The sequence below is a fragment of the Maylandia zebra genome, linkage group LG12, assembly GCF_041146795.1.
Source record: "Maylandia zebra isolate NMK-2024a linkage group LG12, Mzebra_GT3a, whole genome shotgun sequence".
NCBI lineage: Eukaryota > Metazoa > Chordata > Actinopteri > Cichliformes > Cichlidae > Maylandia > Maylandia zebra.
Genome location: NC_135178.1, coordinates 925031 through 949520, shown reverse-complemented (window position 1 = coordinate 949520; position 24490 = coordinate 925031). Strand labels below are relative to the sequence as shown.

The 24490-nt window shown below is 42.3% G+C and overlaps 1 protein-coding gene across 2 annotated transcripts in view; it reads left to right on the top strand.

The window, feature by feature from the left end:
• The first annotated feature begins 348 nt into the window (after nucleotides 1-348).
• Nucleotides 349-24490, top strand: part of zfr (zinc finger RNA binding protein) — a 42743-nt gene continuing 18601 nt past the window's right edge. For both annotated transcript variants that reach the window (XM_004558642.5, XM_004558643.4), the window contains exons 1-8: nucleotides 349-492; nucleotides 641-722; nucleotides 3986-4268; nucleotides 6746-6884; nucleotides 13706-13924; nucleotides 14324-14559; nucleotides 17848-18051; nucleotides 18348-18660. In XM_004558642.5, the coding sequence (XP_004558699.1) occupies nucleotides 456-492; nucleotides 641-722; nucleotides 3986-4268; nucleotides 6746-6884; nucleotides 13706-13924; nucleotides 14324-14559; nucleotides 17848-18051; nucleotides 18348-18660 (1513 nt within the window). In that variant the 5' untranslated portion in view covers nucleotides 349-455. The remainder of the gene's footprint in view (nucleotides 493-640; nucleotides 723-3985; nucleotides 4269-6745; nucleotides 6885-13705; nucleotides 13925-14323; nucleotides 14560-17847; nucleotides 18052-18347; nucleotides 18661-24490) is intronic.

Here is a 24490-nt window from a genome sequence, read left to right as displayed (position 1 = left end):
GTAATATTTGACAGTGCGTGCTTTATGGATGTGTGGTGTGAATATGAGTGATCAGTAAGATTAGAAAAGTACGATTATAAATGCCAGTCCAGACGTTCATCGACTGAAAACATCTGCCGCTCAGTGAAATGTAAAAAAGCGCGAGTGGGGTCTGCTGAGCAGCTACAGTCTCATATGAGACCAGAATGGGAGCAGCTGCTGTCCTCAGTATGCACACATTTACGGACTGTTGTTAAAAGACACCGCACAGCGGGACTCACGGCCCTGTCCCAACGCTATTCAGACATGTTACTGCAGACTGAATGTATGTGTGTGTTTCTGCTCACTGTAGGACCGCACCCAACGCTAACGTTTTACCGTTCTGCGCATGCGTCATGACGCCATTTCCGGGTGCGACATGTAATATATATAGGTTGGTGTAGCGCTGCAGAGAGTGGGTAGAATATACAAAACCAATGATTCCCATATGTCCAGTAGTATCCTTCACCTATGGTAAGTATCGACCAAATGTGAATTTATATTAAGGACAACTTTAAAAATGTTGATGTGTCTGCAGGCGTAAGAAAGGCAATAAAACCGTGAATAAATAGTTGTTGGACCGCTGCTAACGGTTAGCTTATCCTGTGTGTGTCCTCCGCAGTGCCTGGCCGGCTTGGTGAAGATGCCAAAATGGCTACCGGCAATTACTTTGGATTTACCCACGGCGCTGCCGCTCAGTACAGGTAGGGGGATGCGGGATACGTGGCTGGTTGGGTTCCTGTGTGCTGCATAATGCTTCTGTGGTCGAACGATGGCTTGTTTATATGCTGTACGTACATATTAATATTAAGGCTTGCTACTGCCCACTGATCCCGTTGTTCGCATTGGGGGAGGGGGCTGTTGTTCCCGGTGCTACGGTTGGACCTTCTCCACAGTTCCGACGGAAAACTACGGAAATAAACGTGAAGCACTGCCGATCCACTCCAGACCGAGGCCGAACACATGGGAGCCTCCATGGGGGTCGGGCATCCAAATACGGGACAGCCCCCTTATGTGTGACATTATTAGACTTTATTATAAGGACCAACTGAAATAGTTATTTGGTAGGAAAATATAACCTGCCTTTCACTGCACGGCTGAACACTCGTTATCCCAAAACATGCATCTCATGGGAGAGTGCAGGATTATTATAATAATTATTACTATGATGATGTTGTTGCTGAGCAGCACCTGCTCTCACAGGTGAGTGTGTGTGCTGGGATGCGGTCGGTGTCAGAGCAAAGGGAACAGGGCTCGGTCCAAATTCAGCTGCAGTCAAAAACCTTTTTAAAAAAGCTTTACGGCCTAAATGTGCCGTTTCAGTGCTCACCCCGAGCATAATGGTATGCATTCAATCACTAAGTCAGGCCTCTGAAGCACGAGCAAGCCACCTGCTAGTTTTGTATGAATTTAATCTGTTATTTTAACAAAAGGGGGGGGGGGGGGGGGTTGCATACCAACAGCCTCGGCCCTGTTCTAGCCAAGTGTTCATGCACTTTTCTTTTACTTTTCTTCAAACATAAACCAAAGGAGCACCGCTTGCTCTCCAAATGTCCCCGTGAAATTTCAGCACTTTGGAAAAGTTGAAAGTTTCCAAACTGCTAAAATGTCCCCGTGACTGTAAATGGTTTCTTTGATTTTACATTGTATTGTAGGCTTCGGGCATAATTATTCTACCTTTGACATTTTAATTTTGTACACAAGATTTATGGTGAAATGGTGGTAGAGCAGCTGCTGTGGTGGAAGCCATGGTCAGCAACATGACGTCAGCTGTTTGTCTAATTAATTTTTTTATTTCTGAACAAAAAAAGGTGGGAGCTTTGGATCCAAACTAACCCGTTAAAGTGTGCGAAGTAGTGAGACTGTTGTAATATGGGGTAAACAGATATTCAGGCCCCGAAATGAACTATATCACTGATGTTTTACATTGTCCTCAGATTGGATTGTGTTGCTCTCCTTGAGTATGACAAAGATTGTGTTGGTGTCACCGTATAAACACTTAAATCACTTAGGCATTTGAAGCACCAGTGGAAAGAAGGTTAGAGACCATCTTTCACCTTGAACCAACACCTGGTTGTCATAAGGTGACAGGTGTAGTACTCTAACACAGACAGGGAAACACTCAGTAACACCAACCATGGTTGGTTAACCTAAGAAGCATGTGTTATGTGGCTGGAAGCTGGAGCGAGCACACAGGCAGAACAAACTCCAAATGATGATGCATGCCAACGCAGACCCAGCTGACTCGGGCAGCAGTGCTAACCACTGTGCTTAAAAATGTCTTGTTTCAAATCAAACTGGACTCTGAATCCTGTCAGTATCCTGGTTTGTGTGCTGAATCCACATCAACAATGTTTTTACATGACAAAGGATTCTTGGAAACTTATACAGTAACCCTATTTGTTGGCCCCGTCTCCATTTCCTTTCACTCTCATCACGTCTTATTGATCTGCGTTGGCGCCTTTAGTCCTTGTGATGGCTTTCTCTCTCAGCACGCTCTGCTCTTTACCCGTCCTGGATGATCATGACCATCAAGTCACTATATTTCAGGATTTAGTTTTAGGATTGTTTTGTTAACTCCACATTAATAAAATGGAGTAACACAGTACACTCATCTTTAGGCACAGCTTGCATGTTGCAGGTTGGACCAATTTTGCCTTCTGAACTCCCTCAGGTCTGCGCAGCCTAGTTTCAGCAAGGTGCTGAGAACATTCCTGAGGTTTTGGGAAAAATCTGAGGAATGTTCAGATTCCTGAGAACATCTGAACTTAAATGAAGAGGATCAACCTACAGAGGGGTGGATTTAAAGACGATCTTAAAGTCAAAGTGAAATAATGATGTGACGGCCTAGTTCATTTCCCCGGAGATTCATTGCAGCAACTTAGGATGATACTCAGTAGTTGTAATGCTGTGTTTTGCTTACAGGGGGACATGTGACTGTTGGCTGTTCTTCTTTGTATTATGGCAGGGTCTTTACCTTACAGCAGGGGTGTCCAACTCCCGGCCTGGAGGGCCGGTGTCCTGCAGGTTTTAGATCTCACCCTGGGTCAACACACCTGACTCACATGATTCGTTCATTACCAGGCCTCTGGAGAACTTCAGGACATGTTGGGGAGGTCATTTAGCCGTTTAAATCAGCTGTGTTGGATTAAGGACGCATCTAAAACCTGCAGGACACCGGCCCTCGAGGCCTGGAGCTGGACACCCCTGCTTTACAGCACAAAGCACCTTGAGACAACTGCTGTTGTGATTTGATGTTATATAAATACAATTGAATTTATCAGGAGGAGAAGTGCTTTATTACAAATTAGTCCACAAAGTAAACCTGATATGTGTTACAGCTGACCTGTACAGAAGAGCATGCAGTTGCACCATAATTGTCATGCACATTTAAATAAATCAACAAAAAGTCTTTATATGCCAAATAATTCAAGGTATGTATTAACAGTAGTCTATACTGCACGATTCAGATGATAATTTAAGGGACCCCTGAGTCCCATTAGTGGGAGGATTTTAAAAAAAGACAATTTTTAAATGTAATCATGGTGGCATAATCTCAGCAGGGTCAAAAGAATCTCCATACATGCTTTGGTAGTTAGTACAGCTGTAAAGTCTTGATGCATCCTCAGTCATCCAGGTAAGAAATCCCCAGAATCTGTTCATCTGGACGTTTCAGTGGGAGAAACCTTCCATCATCATCAGCTGACTTCTACAGTCTCAGCTGACTGCAGGTGTCCAGCCTTATAAACAGGACATTCGCACAATGACTGAAACTGGCACCACTGGGGAAACAGTGGGCTGTGAGACCAGTTTGTTGATCATTAATATGCAATTTGTCATGGCAGTTTGGGGAAAGCTGTACAGTTTTGGAGACACTGGAGTCTGAAAAAGATCTTTTAACATGTGCAAAGGCATTTCTCAGTTAGACTGTCGAGATAACCTTCATGTTTCCCTTTGTGTCTCCCAGCCAGCAGCCAGCAGCCGGGGTAGCATACACCCATCCAACCACAGTGGCCAGTTACACAGTTCATCAAGCACCAGTGGCAGCACACACTGTGGCAGCAGCTTACGCCCCTGCTGCAGCCACAGTTGCAGTAGCTAGGCCTGCGCCTGTTGCCGTGGCAGCTGCTGCCACTGCTGCCGCTTACGGAGGATACCAGCCGACTCACGCGGCCACAGATTATGGCTACCCTCAACGGCAGCCTGAAGTCCCTCCGCCACCCCCACCAGTCACCTCACAGAACTACCAGGTACCACAACATTTTTCTGTAGACTCACAGATTCCAGAACATTCTTTGGAGTCTCTTTGAATGAGGAATATGGGGAGAGATGTGCTGCCTTCATTATATTTGTGGGAGCTCACGTGCCATAAATGCATTTGCAGAATTCCATTAACTAGTTTCTAATTGGACACTATCAGCAGGAATTAAATGAATTACACACAAGTTAATACATTCTCTCCATAAATGCTTTAAATCAGTCAAATTAAATGCAATGACTCTCAAAAGCTTAATGATGGCGTTTCAAAATGAGGACGGGAGAAACTCGATTGAGTTACCGGACATGATTGGTTAGTTGGCAAGCAAGTGGGTCTGCTGCCAGGAAGCTGCTGTGGATCCTTAGCTTGGGGATCTTCCTACATATCCTCACCACAGTACTTGACTCTGCCTGTGAGGGAACTGTGTCGAACGTGGCAATCCTCTGCCTGTGCACCAGCAGTGTGGAGACCTGGAAGCAACCAGCAGGTACCTGAACCTTTTCTGATGACAACTACTTAGCATCTGAAATGGAATAGATAGATTTAATGAAACTGTACAATTTAAACAGTCCAGTCGCTTTGCTTGACTAGTAAGTGTTCAAACCTAGTATGGGCACCAGTTGGTCAGCAATAGTTGGCAGATCGGACTGGGCCAAGAAATGGTTTTAGATTTGGTGTAGCAGGCATGTGTGACATGTTTAAGTTACTTCACAGCACATGGCAGCACATTTATTTTTAGTTTAACAGCCTACAGACAGCTGTCATGTTACACTGCTGTCTGTAGGCGGCATGTATTCAAACCTAGCACCACTGAGGAAATCGATTCAGCAGTTAATGAATGGATATCACATTATTCATGCTAAAATCAATTTGAATAAGGAAATGGTTGTTTTTGTTTTAAACCTACCCTTATTGAGGCGCTGTTTAAGTGTACTATCAGGAGGATGTGTAAAATATAGAAGCTGTCTAAGAAATAATAAATGCTATATATTGGTGGGGGAAGAAGGTAAATTGACTGATTTCCACCTTTGACATGTTTGTATTAATATTTCTTCTTCTTTCAGCAGTAGGGCTCCAGAAACCGGACTTGAGCTGCATTCGTTCTTTCTGGACCTTAAACCTCTGCGGTTCTGTACAAAATCTAATAGTAATGACAATAAAGTTTAACAAAATGAAGTGTTGTGGTTATTGTCACAGTTTTTGCTCTTACTGTGAATGTAGTCTATAAGAATAATGCAAAGTTAAAATGTAATTTTCTGTTTATTAATAATTAATTACTGCTTATAGCGATCAAAGATGTGTGGGTATCGTATACAGAAATATTTTAAAAGTATGTGGAAGGAGATTAAAAACCAAATACAATGTTGACATCAAAAAGCTCAAACTCAAGCTTTTAACTGTGTAACGTCTTCAAACATTACAGCTAAAATCACGGGCCGTTGTTATCAATTATCTAGTGAACATTTAGAGATCTTGTTAATTTGCCATTGAGGCAAGAGTATATATCTTACTTTATTCAAATGTATCAACATTGCCTTGTTCAGTTTTAAAATGTTATAAAGTTTTAGGTATCTTCATAATGAAATTATGTTGGGACGTCGCTGTGGAATTGAGTGAATTCTGAGAGGACCATTTTATTCTAAAACATAATACACCCACCAGTTCCTAGGAACCGGTGGCTGTATTGTGTCCAGTATGGTATCCCCAGGGATTAGCCTGTGTGATAGGGGCTACAGGACTAATTTTCCCAGGCACTGCCATGAACCTCAAGCAACCATTTGAAAGCTGTCATGAGTACTTATTTTGCCCCCATGACTGGTGGCTGCAGCCCTGTCTCCAGGCCTGTGTGACTGGGCCTTAATCACTTGAGTCTATCACAGTCATTGTCATGCATAACTGCCGTGTTTAGGACAAATGGATGTCATGTGGTTCTTGGTCACATATCTGGAAAATATTTGGGAAAAATAAAAGAAGTCTTCATTGGATGTAGTCCAGTAAACCACTCGTGCACCTGAATGAAACACCTCCACACAGCTCTGTGTTACGGCGAACTGCTGGAACCTCCCACTTCAGAGCAGCTGCCAATGACGAAGAACCAAAGACAGAGTGAAGGTGGCCAATCTGCCCCTTGTTGCTTTTAAACATAAAACTCTGCTGCAACTAGGGGCTAATAGGAAAACCAACACTTGTAGACTGCTTTTTACCCCTCAGCTGTGAAAGGCTGATGACCTGTCCATGGTGTAAATGACACTTAGTTGATGTTTCATGTCCTGTTTAAGAGCAGACAGTTTTATCATTGATGTGAGACTTAAAGTTGTGGTTCAGTATTTGTTAGTAAAGTATTATGATAAGAAACACAGTAGACCTCCAGTAGAAGTTTGGAGTTGATTCTTTTCTCAGACGTGCATTGAAATATAGACTGAAACAGTGGCATGAACAACGATGTCTGAGACTCTGATCATTTTGCAGGATTCCTACTCCTACGTCCGGTCGACGGCTCCAGCTGTAGCTTACGACAGTAAGCAGTATTACCAACAACCCACTGCAACAGCGGCTGTTGCTGCTGCACAGCCACAACCCAGTGTGGCAGATACCTACTACCAGACAGGTACACTCAAATACACATTTTTCTACCCCATTACTACCAAATGCATTGATTTGTAATCATTTTGATTACTTGCTTATTTTACTACCAAGAAACTTTGTCCCTACTTGATCTTCTGTTTCCCCTCACCCCCACCTGGGAGATGGCCTGACCTCCCCCAGTCTGGATCTGCAGGAGATTTCTTCCTGTTTTCCTTTCCACTGTCACCAAGTGTTTGCTCATAGGGGATGAGCTGCTTATTGGGCTTTTTCTTTATTATTGCAGGACGTTATAAAGGGCATTGAAGTGACCGTTAAGAATTGGTGCTATACAAGTAAAAAGAATTTGAACTTCTAAAACTTTGAAACTCTTTACACACTATGTTGTTAGAAGTATTCACTCATCCATCCAAATAATTGAATTCAGGTATGCAAAGTAATTCAATGGCCACATGTGTACAGAATAAAGCAACTAGGCTTCCAGACTGCTTCTACAAACATTTGTGAAAGACTGGGTCGCTCTCAGTGAGTTCCTGCATGGTACAGTGATGGGATGCACCTGTGCAGAAAGTCTAGTTGGGAATTTTCCTCTTTCCCTCTGGAAATGAATGGGAACCACACAAACTGACACAAAGTGATGGGCCACGTAAAATCAGAGGGTTGAGAGGATGCCAGCATCACTGTGAACCAGTGCCCGAGGCAAAGTCCATAAAACATGGACGAGCTTGACTGGTCTGAGTCCTGACCTCAACCCAACAGAACAACTTTGGGATAAATTGGAGTGTGAGCCAGGCCTTGGCATCTAACAGTGTGTGTGATCTCACAAATGCACTTCTGGAAGAATGGTTAAAAATTCCCCCAAATACACTCCTAACATAATTTTAAATTATAATGAATTTCCTAATGAGCCAAATGTTTACAGTGAGTGATGGGACTAGACTACACACCTTAGAGTGCTGACTCTTTACAATGAAGCCATGCAGAATGTGGTTTGTCTATGCAAGGCCTGCCATGAAGGTCACACTGTCACCAGAGAATGAATTGTAAGTTGACTGGTTACCACACAGTACACTGCAAATTCAGTGTCTGTCAGCCTTGTGCGTTGACTGCACCCACCCACCGATGTGTCCAGAAAAGAGGCTACAACTGTTGTATTCCTTCTATTAACCCACTCCTTAACCAGAAACGACATCACAGTGTCAAGTGTCCTACCCAGGGAGGGAAGTCAACGTCAGATTTATTGTTATTACTGCCTTACATATGGGACTGTGCTGATATATTGTCACTGTGTGGGAAGCAAAGATGTGAGCTGTGAATAACAGGCCTGTTGGAGAACTAAAAAATTGGTATTAATTGGTCAAATATTAATTATACAAGAATGGTTACAGTGTAAATGTAATTTATTGGAGTGTGTCCTTTACAGTGCTAATAAAGAAAAGGTGTAAGACTGGATATATAGAAATCACAGGAGCAATGCAGTGTGGAGTGGTTGCTTTGTGTTTGTGTGGGAGTGAGTTAGCCTGGAACTGTTGCTGGTTCTTAGTCGGGTGGAGGAGGCACAGGGTGGTGTTTCATCTTGTCCCTGAGGGAAGCTGTGTGAGGGATGGGTGGAGGCCACTGTAATGCTGACTGCTTCGTGTGTTGGTGGGAGAGCTATCTTTACTAAACACAGCGTGGTTCCTGATCTGGAGGCGGGGGAGTTTCCACCAGTTTGTTAAGATGCTTTGAATGGCACCACAGTAGAAGGAACACACGGTGATGACACCCTTTGCTGCTCTCACACTGGTTGTGTTACCAGTGCTGAAGGCAGCATTCTGGGGCTTAAGCAGCCTGTAGATGTTCCCCTGACAGCCATGATCTCTGACTCGTCCGACCAGTAGGCTGGACTAATGATACACTACAGGTAAAGACACAGCAGGTTGTATCTGCAATGGAGCCTCGGCTCCTATGGAGTGCAGTGGGAGCTCCTATGACTGTGTTTGTGTTGGTCAGCCGTATCTCTGCTGGGAGAGGAATAAACTGAACACACTGATCAAGAAGGCCAGCGCTGTTCTTGGACGACCTGTTGACCCAGTGAGGTAGTCGGTGACAGGAGAACGGTGGCCACCCCATGCATCTCAGCCTGACGGCCTTAAGCAGCTCCTTCAGTGACGGGCTGCTGCAGCCACAATGCGTGAAAGACATGCTTTCAGCTGCTGTCACTCTACGATGTACAACAGCAGGGAATGTGAAATAACTGCTGCTATTAATGCCTAACCCCACCACGAAACACTCTGTTCTGCTACATTATTTAATAATAATGTATAGCTAATTGATCCCCGTGGGGAAATTACGCTCTCTGCATTTAACCCATTAACTCAGTGAAGCAGTGGGCAGCCACTAATCAAGCGCATGGGGAGCAGTGTGTAGGGACGGTATCTTGCTCAGGGGAACCTCTGGGTAGCCGTTCAGTGGATTCGAAACCCAGACCTTCCAATCATGGGGCAACCACTCTACCTACTGAGCTATCCCTGCCCCATATATTGAAACATATTATAAATTGGAGGCTAACTATGTGGCTCAGAAGCAGGGTTAGTCGACTAGTCACGATTACGTTGCGGCGACTATTTTAATAGTCAGCGCGTCGTTTGAAGCTTTGTAAGATCCCAAAAGACGCAGGAATAAGTAGTAGGATTTAAGAGTGTAATAACGGACTGAAACAGAAGATGGCAGCACTGCATGTACAAGGATGCCAGCTGCCGTTAAACCCCGAAGAAGAAGAAGAAGCAGCAGTGTCCGTTATCGTAGCTGTGTCCAAATTCAGGAACCGCATCCTCCTGTGCCCGCATTTGTAGGCCGATTACGTTACAGCGACACGAGGAAGACTGTCCAAATTCCAAGACTCCAAATAATGCGGCCCACAAATGCGTCCTTTATTTCCCCAGGTTTGAAGGATGGGTCGGGTGCATACTTCGTGGCCCAACCTATCCCAGAATTCATAGCGCGGCCCTGCTCAGTTTCCAACAATGGCGGCAGCTAATTAGTTTTAATATTACTCTTATTATTCTTTCTGGGTCACAAAATAAACGTTTAACATATTTTCAGGCGAGAATGTAGCTGTGTAAACCTCAAATATCTGCTCAGTTTATCAAGACACCACATACTTTCAAAAGCGCTCCGACGTGAAGGGAAAGACAAAATGGAGTGTGGCTCATATAGACCCATTTCTGTCCTTAACATAGATTATAGACTGTTTACTTCGATAATGGCCAGGAGAATGGAAGAATTTTTACCCGACCTGATTAGTAATGACCAAACGGGGTTCATAAGACGACGACAGACCCAGGATAATATACGTAGAACTCTTCATGTAATACATCAGATACAGACATCTAAGAGTACAGCCATGCTTATGAGTATTGATGCAGAAAAAGCCTTCGACTCCGTAAATTGGGACTTTCTATACAAAGTCTTGGATAAATTCGGCTTACATAAGGGAATTGTTGATACGGTGAGGGCATTATATACTAACCCCACCGCAAGAATTAAAGTTAATGGGTCTCTCAAATAGCTTTGTTCTGCAGAGAGGAAATAAACAAGGCTGTGCTTGGTCCCCGCTTCTGTTTGCTTTGTATTTAGAACCTTTGGCACAATCAATTAGACAAAATAAAGATATTAAGGGGATTACCATTGCGGGACAGGAACACAAGCTTGCTTGCTATGCGGATGACATATTGATATACCTAGATCAGCCCACTAACTCCCTGCCTCCATCCATCCATTCGCTTCCGCTTATCCTTTCCAGGGGCGCTGGAGCCTATCCCAGCTGTCATAGGGCGAAAGGCGGGGTACACCCTGGACAGGTCGCCAGTCTGTCGCAGGGCTAACACACAGGGACAGACAACCATTCACACTCACATTCACACCTAGTGACAATTTGGATTAATCAATTAACCTATCCCCACAAGCTGCATGTCTTTGGACGGTGGGAGGAAGCCGGAGTACCCGGAGAGAACCCACGCAAACACGGGGAGAACATGCAAACTCCACACAGAAAGACCCTGGCCTGATGGTGGAAGTGAACTCAGGACCTTCTTGCTGTGCGGCAACAGTGCTAACCACCGTGCCACCGTGCTGCCCCTCCCTCCCTGCCTTTGTTGATGAATTTATGCCAAAAATTTGGGAAACTCTCTGGCTATAAAATTAATATGTCTAATACTCAAATTCTCAGTTATAACTATAGCCCTCCTGCTCACTTGGTTGTTCAATATCCAATGAGTTGGCAAGCACAATCATTAAAATATTTAGGAGTTGTTATTCCCAAGGATTTAACTAAACTATTTGAGGAGAATTTTGGTTCCCTACAAAGGAGAATAGTGGGTGATATTAGACGATGGAACATGATCCCCTCTCTTTCTCTACACTCACGAATTGAATCTATTAAAATGAATATTTTGCCAAGAATATTATATTTATGCCGTTTCAATGAATGGGATAAAATAATATCGCGGTTTATATGGGGGGGAAGCGGCTGAGGGTTTGTTTTAAAACTTTACAACTACATAAGAAGGCGGGAGGATGGGGGTTGCCGTCACTAAAAAATTATTTTCGGGCTGCTCATGTGAACAGCCCAATACTTTTGCATTATTTATTACATAAAACTCAGAACTAGGCATCAGTTATGTTACACGTTTGTGCAGTTACATATGTTCTTGGTTTGTGACTGTGGTCAATTGGTGTGATACAAGCTACCAAGCACACTGGAAGACTATTGAGGAGAACATGTTTTCCTCTCCAATACAAGCTGTCTTGATGGATTCGAACATTCGAAAATGTATTGACAAGGTTTGCAACCCCTGGGTGTCGTGCACACTTAATATATGGAGAAAAGTCGTGAAAGAATTTAAACTGGAACAGGATTTGGCTTTATTTAAATGGTATGCATATGACTCTGACTTTGTCCCGAATAAACTGGACTCACGTTTTAAAAGTTGGTCTGCTAAAGGGTTATCTACATTCGATAGTCTGATTAAGGATGGGAACTTTATTAGTTTTGACACACTGAAACAGAAATACAATCTAGAAAAACAGGATTTTTATCGATACCTGCAAATAAGACATTATATAAAGACAACAATCGGTGTGATGTCAAACACTAATGTGGAACTGGTAACTTTGTTTAGACAGGCGTACAGTGGGGATGTCGATACAAGGCTCATTTCCTTTTGGTATAATTTTCTTATAAATAAGCTTCCCCACTCAACTGATTATGTGAAGATGTTATGGGAAAAGGAGGGAGGGATGTGTATTTCAAGGGATGAATGGACTCAGATATGGGAACGGCAATGGAGGAGTACTTCCTCCAACAGCTGGAGGGAATTCGGATGGAAGTCTTTGATAAGGTTCTTTATTTCTCCGTGTCAAAAGGCTCATTATGATGGGAATCCTCCTGTGTGTTGGAGAAACTGTGGACACCAACGAGCACATCACACCCATATTATGTGGGACTGTCCTGTGCTACGGACTTACTGGAAAGACATTCATGGTACATTACAAGGCATTTTTGACTGTACATTCTCTTTGGACATGAAGACAATCTTTTTTTGGTTGTATACCGCGGAACTGGTCTAAAAATGATACATGTCTGTTAAGAGCTTTACTTGTTGCAAGTAAGAAAAGTATAACTAAGAAATGGTCCTCGCAAGATATACCGACCTTGTCATTATGGTGGGAAATTACGCTAGAGATTTATAGGATGGAGGAAGTAACAGCTCATGTCAATGACGGGGTGGGTTGGTTCCATTTGTGTTGGGATAAGTGGGTCCTATATGCCAATACCCATAAACCGAATCTTCTTTTCAAAGCTTGAAACCACCAACCTAGCTAACTGGTCACTCCCGACTGTTTTTTCTTTTTTTACTCTTTTTTTTTTTTTTTTTACTCTTTCGTTTTGCTTTGTTTTTCCCTTGTAAATTTTGTTGATTAATGCCTGTAATCACCATCGTGAAGTAATATTTTAGAAATAAAGAATAAAAAATAAAAAATAAAAAAAAAAAGCGCTCCGACGTTTTCGGAGACGTCTGTTACCCACCAGCTCGATAGCTAGCCGGGGGCAAGGCTCACTAGACTCCCGGCAAATCGTTTTCAAACCCACTGTGGTGTATTCATAATTGTCTCTGGTACATTTGTTGTATGGGCAGTATGTGTTCATTGTTTGATTGTGTAATTATGCCGGGAGATGGTAATACAGTGAGTAAAGAGTTGGTCTTACCGCACACAGTGGTCCCGCGTACTTATTCAGATTCGGAGTAAGAATAACACACCCACCGCCGTCTTTCGCTACTCAGGTTAAACATGATATATAAGTCACTCAGATAACTTGAAATGTTATTGTTTGGCTTTTTTCAGTGTTTTATTTGTTCCTGAGTAAATCGGTTTGGCTGAGATTAAAGTTATAGTTTTTACACAGCTGAATAAACTTCAAGCAGACAGCTGATTATCAGAAGTGTGAGATGCTCGAGAATTTACTCCGATGTCCTGTTATATTTTAGATAGCAAGGAGTTTATTAAACTTCACTGAAACAATCTGCAAATGTCATTAAAATTTAATAAACTATCATCTTGTCTTTATTTTTAGTTAGCACAGACCTGAAACACTTAAAGCTGTAAGCTAATGATAGTTATATAAGAGCAGATGCTGGTGCAATAAGCTGAACGTTTTACGTCCAATGGATGATGATCTGATTACTCAACTAATCGCAAAAATAATCTGTGACTAGTCGACTATCAAAATATCGTTTGTGGCAGTACAGCACAACGTGACCAAGCAGAACTTTGAAATTTTGTATCCTTTTCTGTGTTTTCTAGCCCCCAAACCGGTCTACAGCCAGGGGGTGACATCATACACCCAGAGCCAGCAGACTCGACAGGTGACTGTGATAAAGCCAGCTGCTCCTAGTCCAGCCTCTTCAACGTTCTCCATCTACCCAGTGACATCTACTGTCCAGCCCGTGGCTGCTGCAGCCTCTGTTGTCCCGTCTTACTCCCAAAGCCCAACATACAGCACTAATGCTGTTACATACTCTGGTAAGCTGTGAGACGTTATCACAAAAGCACTGCTCCAGGAACAACTTTTTTACTGTAGTTCGTGAGTAACATGAAGGTGAATCGTAATGCAGCCGATCAGTTGTGTTCTGGATAACAAATGACTATGTGTTTGTTTTTAGCTGTATGAGAGCGGCAATAACAATGGTAAACAATATGTCTAACATTTTTTTGATGCTAGTCATGCTGTGTTTACCTCAGAGGACAGCTACAGCGCCTTAGCTCTGTTAGCATAGCTTTGAGACCTTTCGTCTGATTCTGTGACATGTTGACTAGAAATGTTGAATATGGTCTCATTGTGTAAATAAATGTTTTTTTTCTGAGAACCTTTTGAGAAGTTGACAAACAGAGCAGCAGTAAGTAGGTTTGGATGTTTTTCAGGAACCTCATACTCTGGCTATGAAGCTGCAGTTTACTCAGCAGCCTCCAGTTACTACCAGCAGCAACAGCAGCAGAAGCAGGCAGTGGCAGCTGTAGCTGCAACTGCAGCATGGACAGGCAACACCTTTACTAAGAAGCCCCCCTTTCAGAGTAAACAGCTGAGGCCCAAACAGCCCCCCAAACCTCCTCAGATACACTATTGTGATGTGTGTAAGATCAGCTGTGCTGGCCCACAGGTGAGTTCACCGCTGAGTGCATGGATATCTAACAGTCATGTTTAAATGTAAAATGTCTTGTGATATCTCCACTTGTTTTCTATGGAGTGCCTAATGTTGGCCAGCAAGTCTTTCAACCATGCAAAGATAATACATATATGCCATGCAGCTCATCAGCTTGTCTGTGTGCCCTGTACGAGGTCTGTGGGATTCAAATGTAAATGATGCGTCATGCAGTTTGTTCCTTTTCAGCTACCAGACACTCTTTGATCAACTCATCAGTGAGTGGTAACTTTGTTGCTTTTTAAAATAATTTTTTAAAATAATTAAAGATTAATATCAGTTTGTACATGCTCCAGAGAGCTTTTCTTCAAATTCTTTAATTCTCACTGGCTTATACAACTTTGTACTTTTGTGTTACTCGCAGCAACAACTCCACCTCATTGTGAGTCCATTTAAAAAACTTGGTGCATTTCCTCGACATTTTGCCGCAACGTTTCAAAGAGCCGGAAAGTAAATAAACGGCAGACAGAAATGAAGCAGGAATCTTGTTTCACGCATGCGCAGTACTGGAACATAAGTGTTTTCGGTCTTTTCAATGTGGACGCACACCTCTGTGAACAGGACTGAAACGCTAGTGTGGACGCGGAGCTTTTTCAGACGAAAATGCAGTTTTCAAATCTATCCGGGCCAGTGTGGACGTAGCCACAGACACTGTGGAAGAGCTGCAGATGCATATGATGTGCTCAACAAGCATAAACGAAGACTCACAAATGTGTGCAGTGTTTTGTGTGTAACTTTTGAGGAGTCGTACTTCAATCCACACACACAAATATAAAGCAGGTTGACCAAATGTAAAACTGTTTTACAAATCAATGCAAATCTGAAGAAGTACTGATTGTTTCTGCACAATTTATTAGGTTCACCTCACGAATCTGATCATGTTACCTTGCAGAGACCTTTCTGTGCACACAGATGTCAAACCTCCTTAAATACGTGTGGACACAGATCACATCGCATGCTGTTGGGTTCATTTTTGAACTGAAAGTGCATAAATGTGCTAAGCAGTTAAAGCTGTGAGTTAAAAACGGCTGCTGTGTCTGTTTGCTCACTCAGGACAGCCAAACGATCACAGAGCACCACACGCACACAGGGAACACTCTTATTGTGACTCACAGAAACTGAGTCTGATACCAGCTCACGTTTCTTCTTCTGCACCTCTGTGGAGATGACCCTTCTGCAGGCAGCACTCCTGTTACCATGGCAACCCGCCCTCCGGTCAGGCTTGCGTGAAGAGAGATTTACAGCCTTGTTTCCTTTAGCAGAGTCAGGCTTAAGATTTTATACCTTGTGGTGCTTTCACCAGTGAAGCAACCCCCCCTCATATTCCTGAAAGAAGGAGCCTTTCCCTGGGATGTCTGAGACTAATTTAATGCTGCAGCTTCTCACAGATCCACACGGGTAGGCTGCTTTCAGGTCCCAGTGTAAAGCTTTGTTTGTTTTTATTTTTTTCAAAACTAGAAGAGGTGATTTATCCATCACAGAGCCGATACACCAGCCTCTAAAGGTTCATGCATGGGTTAAATAATGTGCTCTTACATGCTGGGGAAATTCAGCCAGTGCTCAGCTGCAGACAGAGGGGACAGCATGGTCGTACTGTGGATCATCCACTGGAGTGAGTGTATGTTAAGTTATATATTTCAAATAAACAGATATTTGATTCAGGTACGGTGGAATAACACTTTAATGTTAATCTTAGCACTCTCTAATAACAGCGACCGATGGCGCGATATGGCAGCCTCGCTTCTGTCAGTCTACCCCAGGGCAGCTGTGGCTACAACTGTAGCTGCCTCCACCAGTGTGTGAATGTGAGAGTGAATGAATAGTGGCATTGTAAAGCGCTTTGGGTGCCTTGAAAAGCGCTATATAAATCCAATCCATTATTATTATTAATGTCGGCATAATAAATGATCCCAAACATGTCAGTGGTCATCCAGGTCTTGGTGGTCTACCATTACTGTTCAAACAAATAATCCCGAACATTCGCGCCACTGTCTGTGTGTGGTAAACCGATGGTTTCTAGTAAAGCGGTTATTAGCTGTGATGATCATTTAGAAAAACAAACGCAGGCATACAGTGGAAGCCCTGATGTCCTACGTTTACACTGGGACTTGAAAGCAGCCTACATTAGTGGACCTGTGCGAAGCTTTAAACCTGCCACAAACCCGTATGGCGTGACCTATCGGGTGATTCGTCCACACGTATGGAAGGCTTTGTGAGCGAGCGAGAGAGAAGTTGCGTGTAGTTTGAGACATCTGTGTGCAAAGAAAGGGTTTTGGAGGGTAATATTATCAGATTCAGGAGCTGAACTTAATACACTGTGCGTAAACAATCAGTATTTATTCAGGTTTGGATGTACGCGTTTGTAAAATAGTTTTACGTGTGGTCAGATTGCTTCGTATTTGTGTGGATTAGGCTAGAGGCCGCACACGTGTGGGACATCAACAGTTACACACAAATCATTGCACACATTTGTAAATTTTATTTTACGCTTGTGGAGCACATCGTACACGTTTGCAACCCTTTGAAGATTAGGCTCAAAGCTATGGAGAGAAATTTGTCTCCAAAGTAGAGATGGTGTATGTGTCCTGAATCCAGACAGCAGAGGGGCCTGTAAGCTGAAGGCTCCGCCTCCCATTCGACTTAGTAAAGACTGACGACAATGAATGTTAGGCTAAATATGGTGTGTATGGATATGATGCTTGGGTTAATTTACTGATAACTAATGAACACACAGGGTTAAGTTCAATGCTTTTCACAGTCAATCATAAGATATTTAATTGTTTTATGGTTATTAGTGGACATGGAAGTATTATGTACTGAAGTCAGAGTTAAAGCCATGTGCTCAGTTTGCAGTGAGCAGACTGCTGTGTTGAGGAATCACCGGCCTAAACACAAGAAGCTGCCTGTTGCAGAGCAGGTTCAGACATCAGACGTTTGCTAGCAAAGCTTCAGGGATGGAGCAGTTAAGACCAGCTTTGAGATTTTCTACAAATCCCTCAAAAAACAGAAAGCCATTCTTTGATGGGGAGTTTATCAGAGTTGGGTGGACTGACATGGTAATGTGTCCTGAGGAGGGAAAAAACCGTGAACCATAACAAGAATGATCAAGGACGTTTCTGTAAATCTACAACTTCAGTTGACGAAGAGCAACATTTATAAAACATTTATGCAGTCGCTTGTGGGAATGTTGATTAGTGTTTTGTCTCATGAATAATCTGTGTGTCCCTCCAATTCTGACTGCATAAGACTTACAAGGAGCACCTTGAAGGCCAGAAGCACAAAAAGAAGGAAGCGGCATTGAAGGTTTCTCAGAGCAGCAGTAGCAGTGGTAGCGGTGGAGGAGCACTGGCCCGCAATGCTCAGAACCAGCTCCGATGTGAACTTTGTGATGTTTCATGTACTGGTGCTGACGCCTATGCTGCCCATATTCGTGGAGCCAAGCACCAAAAGGTATGATTCACATTCCCACTGTGTCTTTCACAGCCCACACACTCTGCTGCTAAACCCACAGATGAACAAACGTAGCACCACTCAGGGGAAGGAAGCAGGCTTTGCAGTGGTGTAAGATTTAGCATTGTTACAACAAAGAATGAAACACAGCAGTCATTTGAAGAGGCAGCCTATACTTTCTGTCCACGATGATTGTCAGTGCTCAAGCAAACCTGGCTCTACACAGGAATCTGTTCTAGTGTCTGCTGTATGTAGAATAATCAGAAAGCGTCTGTGCACTCGTTTCTCTTTTCTAGGTTGTAAAACTCCACACCAAACTCGGTAAGCCCATTCCATCCACTGAGCCCAGTATGGTTACTCAGACATCATCCACCACGACAGCTGCTCCAAGCAAGACCACACTGGCTACTTTCAGCAGTTCCAGTACCACCAGCTCTCCATGTGTGGCTACCTCCTCCTCTCCTGCCTCCAGCTCCTCCTACCTGAGGCCCATTAACCTGGTTAGCAGCGGTGTGGCAGGTGTTAAGAGCCCCCAAGCCAACAGCCTTTCTGCTGCCAGTGCTGCTTCAGTGGGGAAAAAAGTCAACACCCCCAAGATCAACTTTGTAGGTTAGTAAGTTGTTTAACAGCAATGCTCTTTGGTCTCATTTGCACCTGTTCATGAAAAATGTGAATAGTTCTGCTTAAAACAATCCTGCTTTATTTGTGACGAGCTTTCCTGATGATTGGAGGGAAACGGGAAGTGTGGCTTTTGATTAAAAGCAGAGAAACTGAAGTTGGGTCTGAAAATGTTGGTAGTAACAGTCTGAATACCAGAGCAGGAGATTTGAAGCTTTTACCTTTTGTTACTTGATGATTTAAAATAAATGCCACCCTGCTGTATTTCACTCGCACTGACTTACTGGCAGGAAGTGTGGATCATGTCCTCTGGTGCAGCTTTTGTTGTTGTTTGTTTTGAAGCGGGTGGAACAAGCAGTTCAACTTGATCATATTCATAATCCAAACATGAATTAATGGCAGGACTTTAGGCAGTGTTGTAGGATTGGGTTGTGATTGATAGGGGAGGGATTACTGAAGTTAAGCTGCAGGCAGTCATTTTTTAGGTTATTTAACAGAAAAACAATGACAGTAACCGTGTCTCATAAAGATAGAATTAATCCTTTCTCTTTTTTTTCTTTTTTTAAACTTTTATTTAACTTTTTTTTCCAACAAATACAAGACTGGTTCACATCCAAGATAGTAACACTGCACAGCACTAGAATATTACACATTCTCCAGAGTCCACAGAGAACTTGTGATAAATTATGTCCATAATTGTTGTCCATTAGAATCCAGTTTACAGGTTGCTCCCAGTGTTTCCAGTGGTTTCTTCCATTTGTCCACAAAAATTCGGGAGCTCCCATCAATATGATGTCCCGGCCTGATCAGAGTCATAACATCAATGATGAGCGACTTCCATAGAGGAATGGAGGGAGGCTCAGCCCCCTCCCATCTCAACATAATGCTTTTCCTGGCCAACATTAACAGTGACTGAATCACATGCTCATGTTGTACCAGTGAGACAGGAATATATCCCAATAAACACATTAATGGGTTTTCTGTCACCTGATGACCAATGGCTGTACTAATATTGGCGCAGACCTCTTTCCAAAGTGACTGAATAATAGCACATTCCCACAAGCAATGAAATCTAGTGCCCACTCCGGCCTTACGCTGGAGACAATTTGAAGATGTTCCCATATTATACTTACTATAAATATACAGAGAAATATACACATTGTGCAAAATTTTGTGCTGCAGTTCTTTAAATCGGTTACAAACAGAGATTTTAGATGGAAGGAGCAGGATTTTGTCCCATGCCTGTATATCTATTTCACATTTAAGCAACGTCCCCCAAGATTTTCTCAACCATGCCAATTTATCCACAATTAGGGCATAAATCTCTGAATCAAACTTTGATACAAAATGTTTATACTCCCTTTTATCCAGAAGAAACTTCTCCAACTGAGAAGAGGCTGTTGAGATTTGTAATGATTTAGCATTTTTTAACACATATTGTCTCAATTGCGAATACTTATAAAACTCAGTCTTTGACACAGAATACTGGGACTTCAGGGATTCAAATGATTTAAACTCACCATGTATAAAGAGGTCATAAAACCTCTTTACACCTACTTTATGCCATCCCACAAAGCTCAACACTATGTCAGAAGGTCTGGATTATTTATAAGCATTGACAAAATATTAAACGGATGACTACTGTTAAAAAGTTTTCTCAGTTTTCCCCACGTCCACATAGCATTATAGTGGGTTATGCTTTATTACGTGAGGTAAGTCATTTAGGCGTTTCCCTAGAAAGCTAACAGGTGAGGATGGTTTACATAATACTTCCTCAATATTTAGCCGTGGCAGCCCAGAATGTTCATGAATCCAGGAAGAAAGAAACCTCGCTTGTATTGAGTAGGGCTGTTCGATATAATGATATGTATCGGATGACGATATAAAAACATCTGTCGTTTCATTTTACGCTATCGTTTGTTTCGTGGTGTCGCAAAATAAACTGTTTACAGCAATATTTGTTCATCGTTCTGATGTCACTGTAGTGGCTATATTAATTTCAAGTTCTCTCTTTCTCTTATATTTAATATAACCACACTACAGACGGACAAGCGCCTGTTTTTATGCGTTGTCGTTAGCAACAACGACGGTAACACCATCGCGCGTCTGCTTGTTTATGTTCCACATAAACCTTTCACAATAAAGCTCAAGATCCTGTTGAGACTTTTCAAAATAAACTGAATCACGTGAAAGATGCAGATTATTTACGGATGAGAAGTAAAAAAGAGCCGCCAGGTGCTAAAAAATAAACCTTAGACTCAAACGTTAGAACAGGCTTTCCCCGGCAGCACGCCGTGTAATAAATACGCACAAAGAAAACGGCGCCGTTACAACTTATGTCTAAAAATGTGTAGTTTCATGCATCGGTTAAAACACTCGACTCCAGCTACACGACGCCCAGCTGGAAACACTTCACGCAAGTCGAGATTCACAGAATTTACAGAAAATGTTACATTTTTGTGATTTATATCGTTATCGGGACGATAGATGTCTGATATCGGGATATGAGATTTTGATCATATCACACAGCCCTAGTATTGAAAGAACATAATTTAATTTAATGTTTGGCACTCCCCACCCGCCCAGATCTTTCGGTAACTGTAGTGTCTCCAATTTAATTTTGGGTTTTCTTCCTGCCCAAATGAAATCCACCAGCCTTATTATTACTTTAATGTCTTCTGATTTCAAAATTGCAAACAACATGCCTGTGGGATATAATATTTTGGGTAGGATTACCATCTTAATGAGATTTATTCTTCCCAGAAATGATATCGGAAGTGACCTCCATCTTGTCAGCTCCCAAATATACAAAACCTGATGGTGCCCAGTGAAAAGGTCCCCTCCACTACACAGTCATTACAACAGATTTATCAAAATTTACTTTACATCCAGATATAAGACCAAAGTCCTTGATACACCTGGTAAGAACAGGTAGAGAGTTGGCAGGGTCAGTCAATGTCAGAAGAATATCGTCTGCATAGAGCAGAATTTCAGGTTGTTTATCCCCAATTTTAACTCCATGAACACTTGGATTTTGTCTAATGGTCAGAGGCTCAATGGCCAAAGCAAATAATAGTGGTGACAATGGGCTACCTTGGGCTGTACCTCTGCTCAATGTAACTGGGGAGGATAGCAAGCCGTTAGTTAACACAGATGCTGTTGGTATTTGTATATAATTTTGATCCACCCCAGAAAGTTTTTTCCAAACTCAAATCCCATTCAATTCTACCAAATGCGTTTTCGGCATCCATAGAAACAACAACCCCAGGCATTTGATAAAAATTTATAAAATGAATAATATTAAATAGGCGTCGAGTATTGTTATAAGAATTCCTCCCCTTAATGAAACCTGTCTGGTCAGCATGCACAATAGAGCACATTACCTTTTCTAGCCTAAGAGCCAGTATCTTTGAAAGTATCTTATTATCAACACCAAGAAGGCTCATAGGCCTGTAAGATGAGCATGAATCCGGGTTTTTATCTTTTTTAGCTATCAATGTTATATTAGCCTGGTACATAGATTCTGGGAGTTTCGATTCTTCAAGTGCTTTATTAAAAACCCTTAATAATAAACTATTTAACTTCACTTTCATTACCTTAAATTCTACTGGGAAGTCATCTGCCCCAGGACGTTTCCCTGACTGCAGTGCAGATATAGCTTTATCCACCTCCATCAGTGTTATGGGTGACTCCAGCAGGCTGACGTGATCTTCAGAGAGCTGAGGGAATACTAAGTCGAGTTAAGCCTTGTTATGTCCATCTCAGACTGGTATAAATTTGTGTAGAATTCTCTAAAGCACTCATTAATCTGACGGTTTCCTACTTGCCTTTCACCATTCACATCACACATTAGGCTTATTAGCTGATTCAAAAAGCCGTCGTCTGGCAAAAAGGACGTCTCTTTCAGCCTTTCACATTATCAAATTACGCAAAGATGTCCTAGCAATTTTAAGCTCACTTAATGTTTCAGCTGATTTTGTTACATAATATTGTTTCTCCAGCTTTTTTATATTATTCTCGATCTCTAACTGCCTTGTTAATCGTTGTTTTCTTTTATGACTTTTGTATGAAATAATCATCCCTCTCATGTAAGCCTCATAACTATCCCATGAGGTTCTCGGGTCTATCTCCTCTATAGCAGCGGTCCCCAATCTTTTTTGCGCCACGGACCGGTTTATGCCCGACAATATTTTCACGGACCGGCCTTTAAATACAAGAGGATAAATACAACAAAATAAAACTAGTACAGGTACCGAAAAAAATATTTATTCATAACACACGTGAAAAGACCCAGGAAAACAGAGTTAACGATAAAAACGATAACAAAAAACCCTGAAAACTATACATTTCACACCTGAGCCTCTACTCTCACGGCCCGGTACCAAACGACTCACGGCCCGGTACCGGTCCAAGGCCCGGGGGTTGGGGACCGCTGCTCTATAGCATTATTTCTAAAAAATAATGTTGTTTGCTCTGTTATGAAATGTATACATTTCTCATCCAAAAGGGACAGTGTGCTCATCTTCCAAGACATGGGGCGCTCAATATGCCTCATGGGTTGAATGGTTAGGAGTGTGGTCAGAGAGACCTATATGACCAATCTTTACCTGCTGAACCAACTGACTGATACTTGGACATAAAAATATAATCTATACGAGATGCTGACAAGTGAGGGTTAGAGTGGAAAGTGTACTCTTTAGATAATGGATTATAGTGTCGCCAGATGCCCATAAGGTCAAGCTCATTTACAATTTGCCAAAGGGCTTTGGAATTTTTTGTCAAAGTAGATTGTGGGGGAAGTTGATCCATTTTTGGGCATAAAACACAGTTAAAGTCACCCGCTAATATTATATTAGCACAGTCCATGACCTCTAATTGACTAAATAATACCGTGTAAAACTCATCATCCTGTGCATTCGGCGCATATATATTATCTAGAAGAACAGTTTCCCCATGCAACATCCCTTTAACCAAAATATATCTTCCTTCATTGTCCTTGTGAGTGGCTGTAGCAGTGAAGGGAAGGTTTTTGTGTATAAGGGTAATAAACCCCCTTTTATTTGTGGAGTAGGATGAAAAAAAATTTGACCAACCCATTCTCTACAGTATTTGTGTTCATCATCTGTCAGATGGGTTTCTTGCAAAAAAGCAACGTGAATCAAATCTTTCTTCAGACAATTTAGACTTGACTTTTTTTCACCACATTGTTGGACCCTTTAACATTCCAAGTACTTATCTGACATATAAGAAGAGTAATATATATTTTGTGTTGTTACATATTTAACCAAATCTGCATTTGACCAGTCTGAACCTATCGACCAAAATAATTGAGCATAAAACAAGAACACTGGTTCCCAGCAAAACCTGAACACAAAGCCTGGAAACCTCAACCCTCCCCAACACAAATAACAAATCCTCAGCGTCGCACATGGTCTCATTTTCGGGGCTATTGCTGGCTGCTATGTCACTGCTAGTTTTCGCTTTGACTCCTCGTTTGCATATTTCTCTCTCTCTGCTTGAATCGAAGGTGTGCAAAAAACTCGTCTAAAGACATTATATAAACATTCGAGGCAATTTGTTGGCAAAATGAGCTAAAATACTAATATTTTACAGCTGGCCAGTGCAGAGCTCATAAACTCACATCTGCTCAGTGCAACGCATCACATGACACATCACGTGGTTAATAGGTTCAGACTGGTCAATTAATCCATTCTAAATACATAGGAGCAGGTTTTCAGGCTTGTCCCTCCACCACATTCAATAATCTAAAGATTGGCATCTTAATAAAATGCCTGGCTAATGTTGGGCTTGAGTAAGAAAT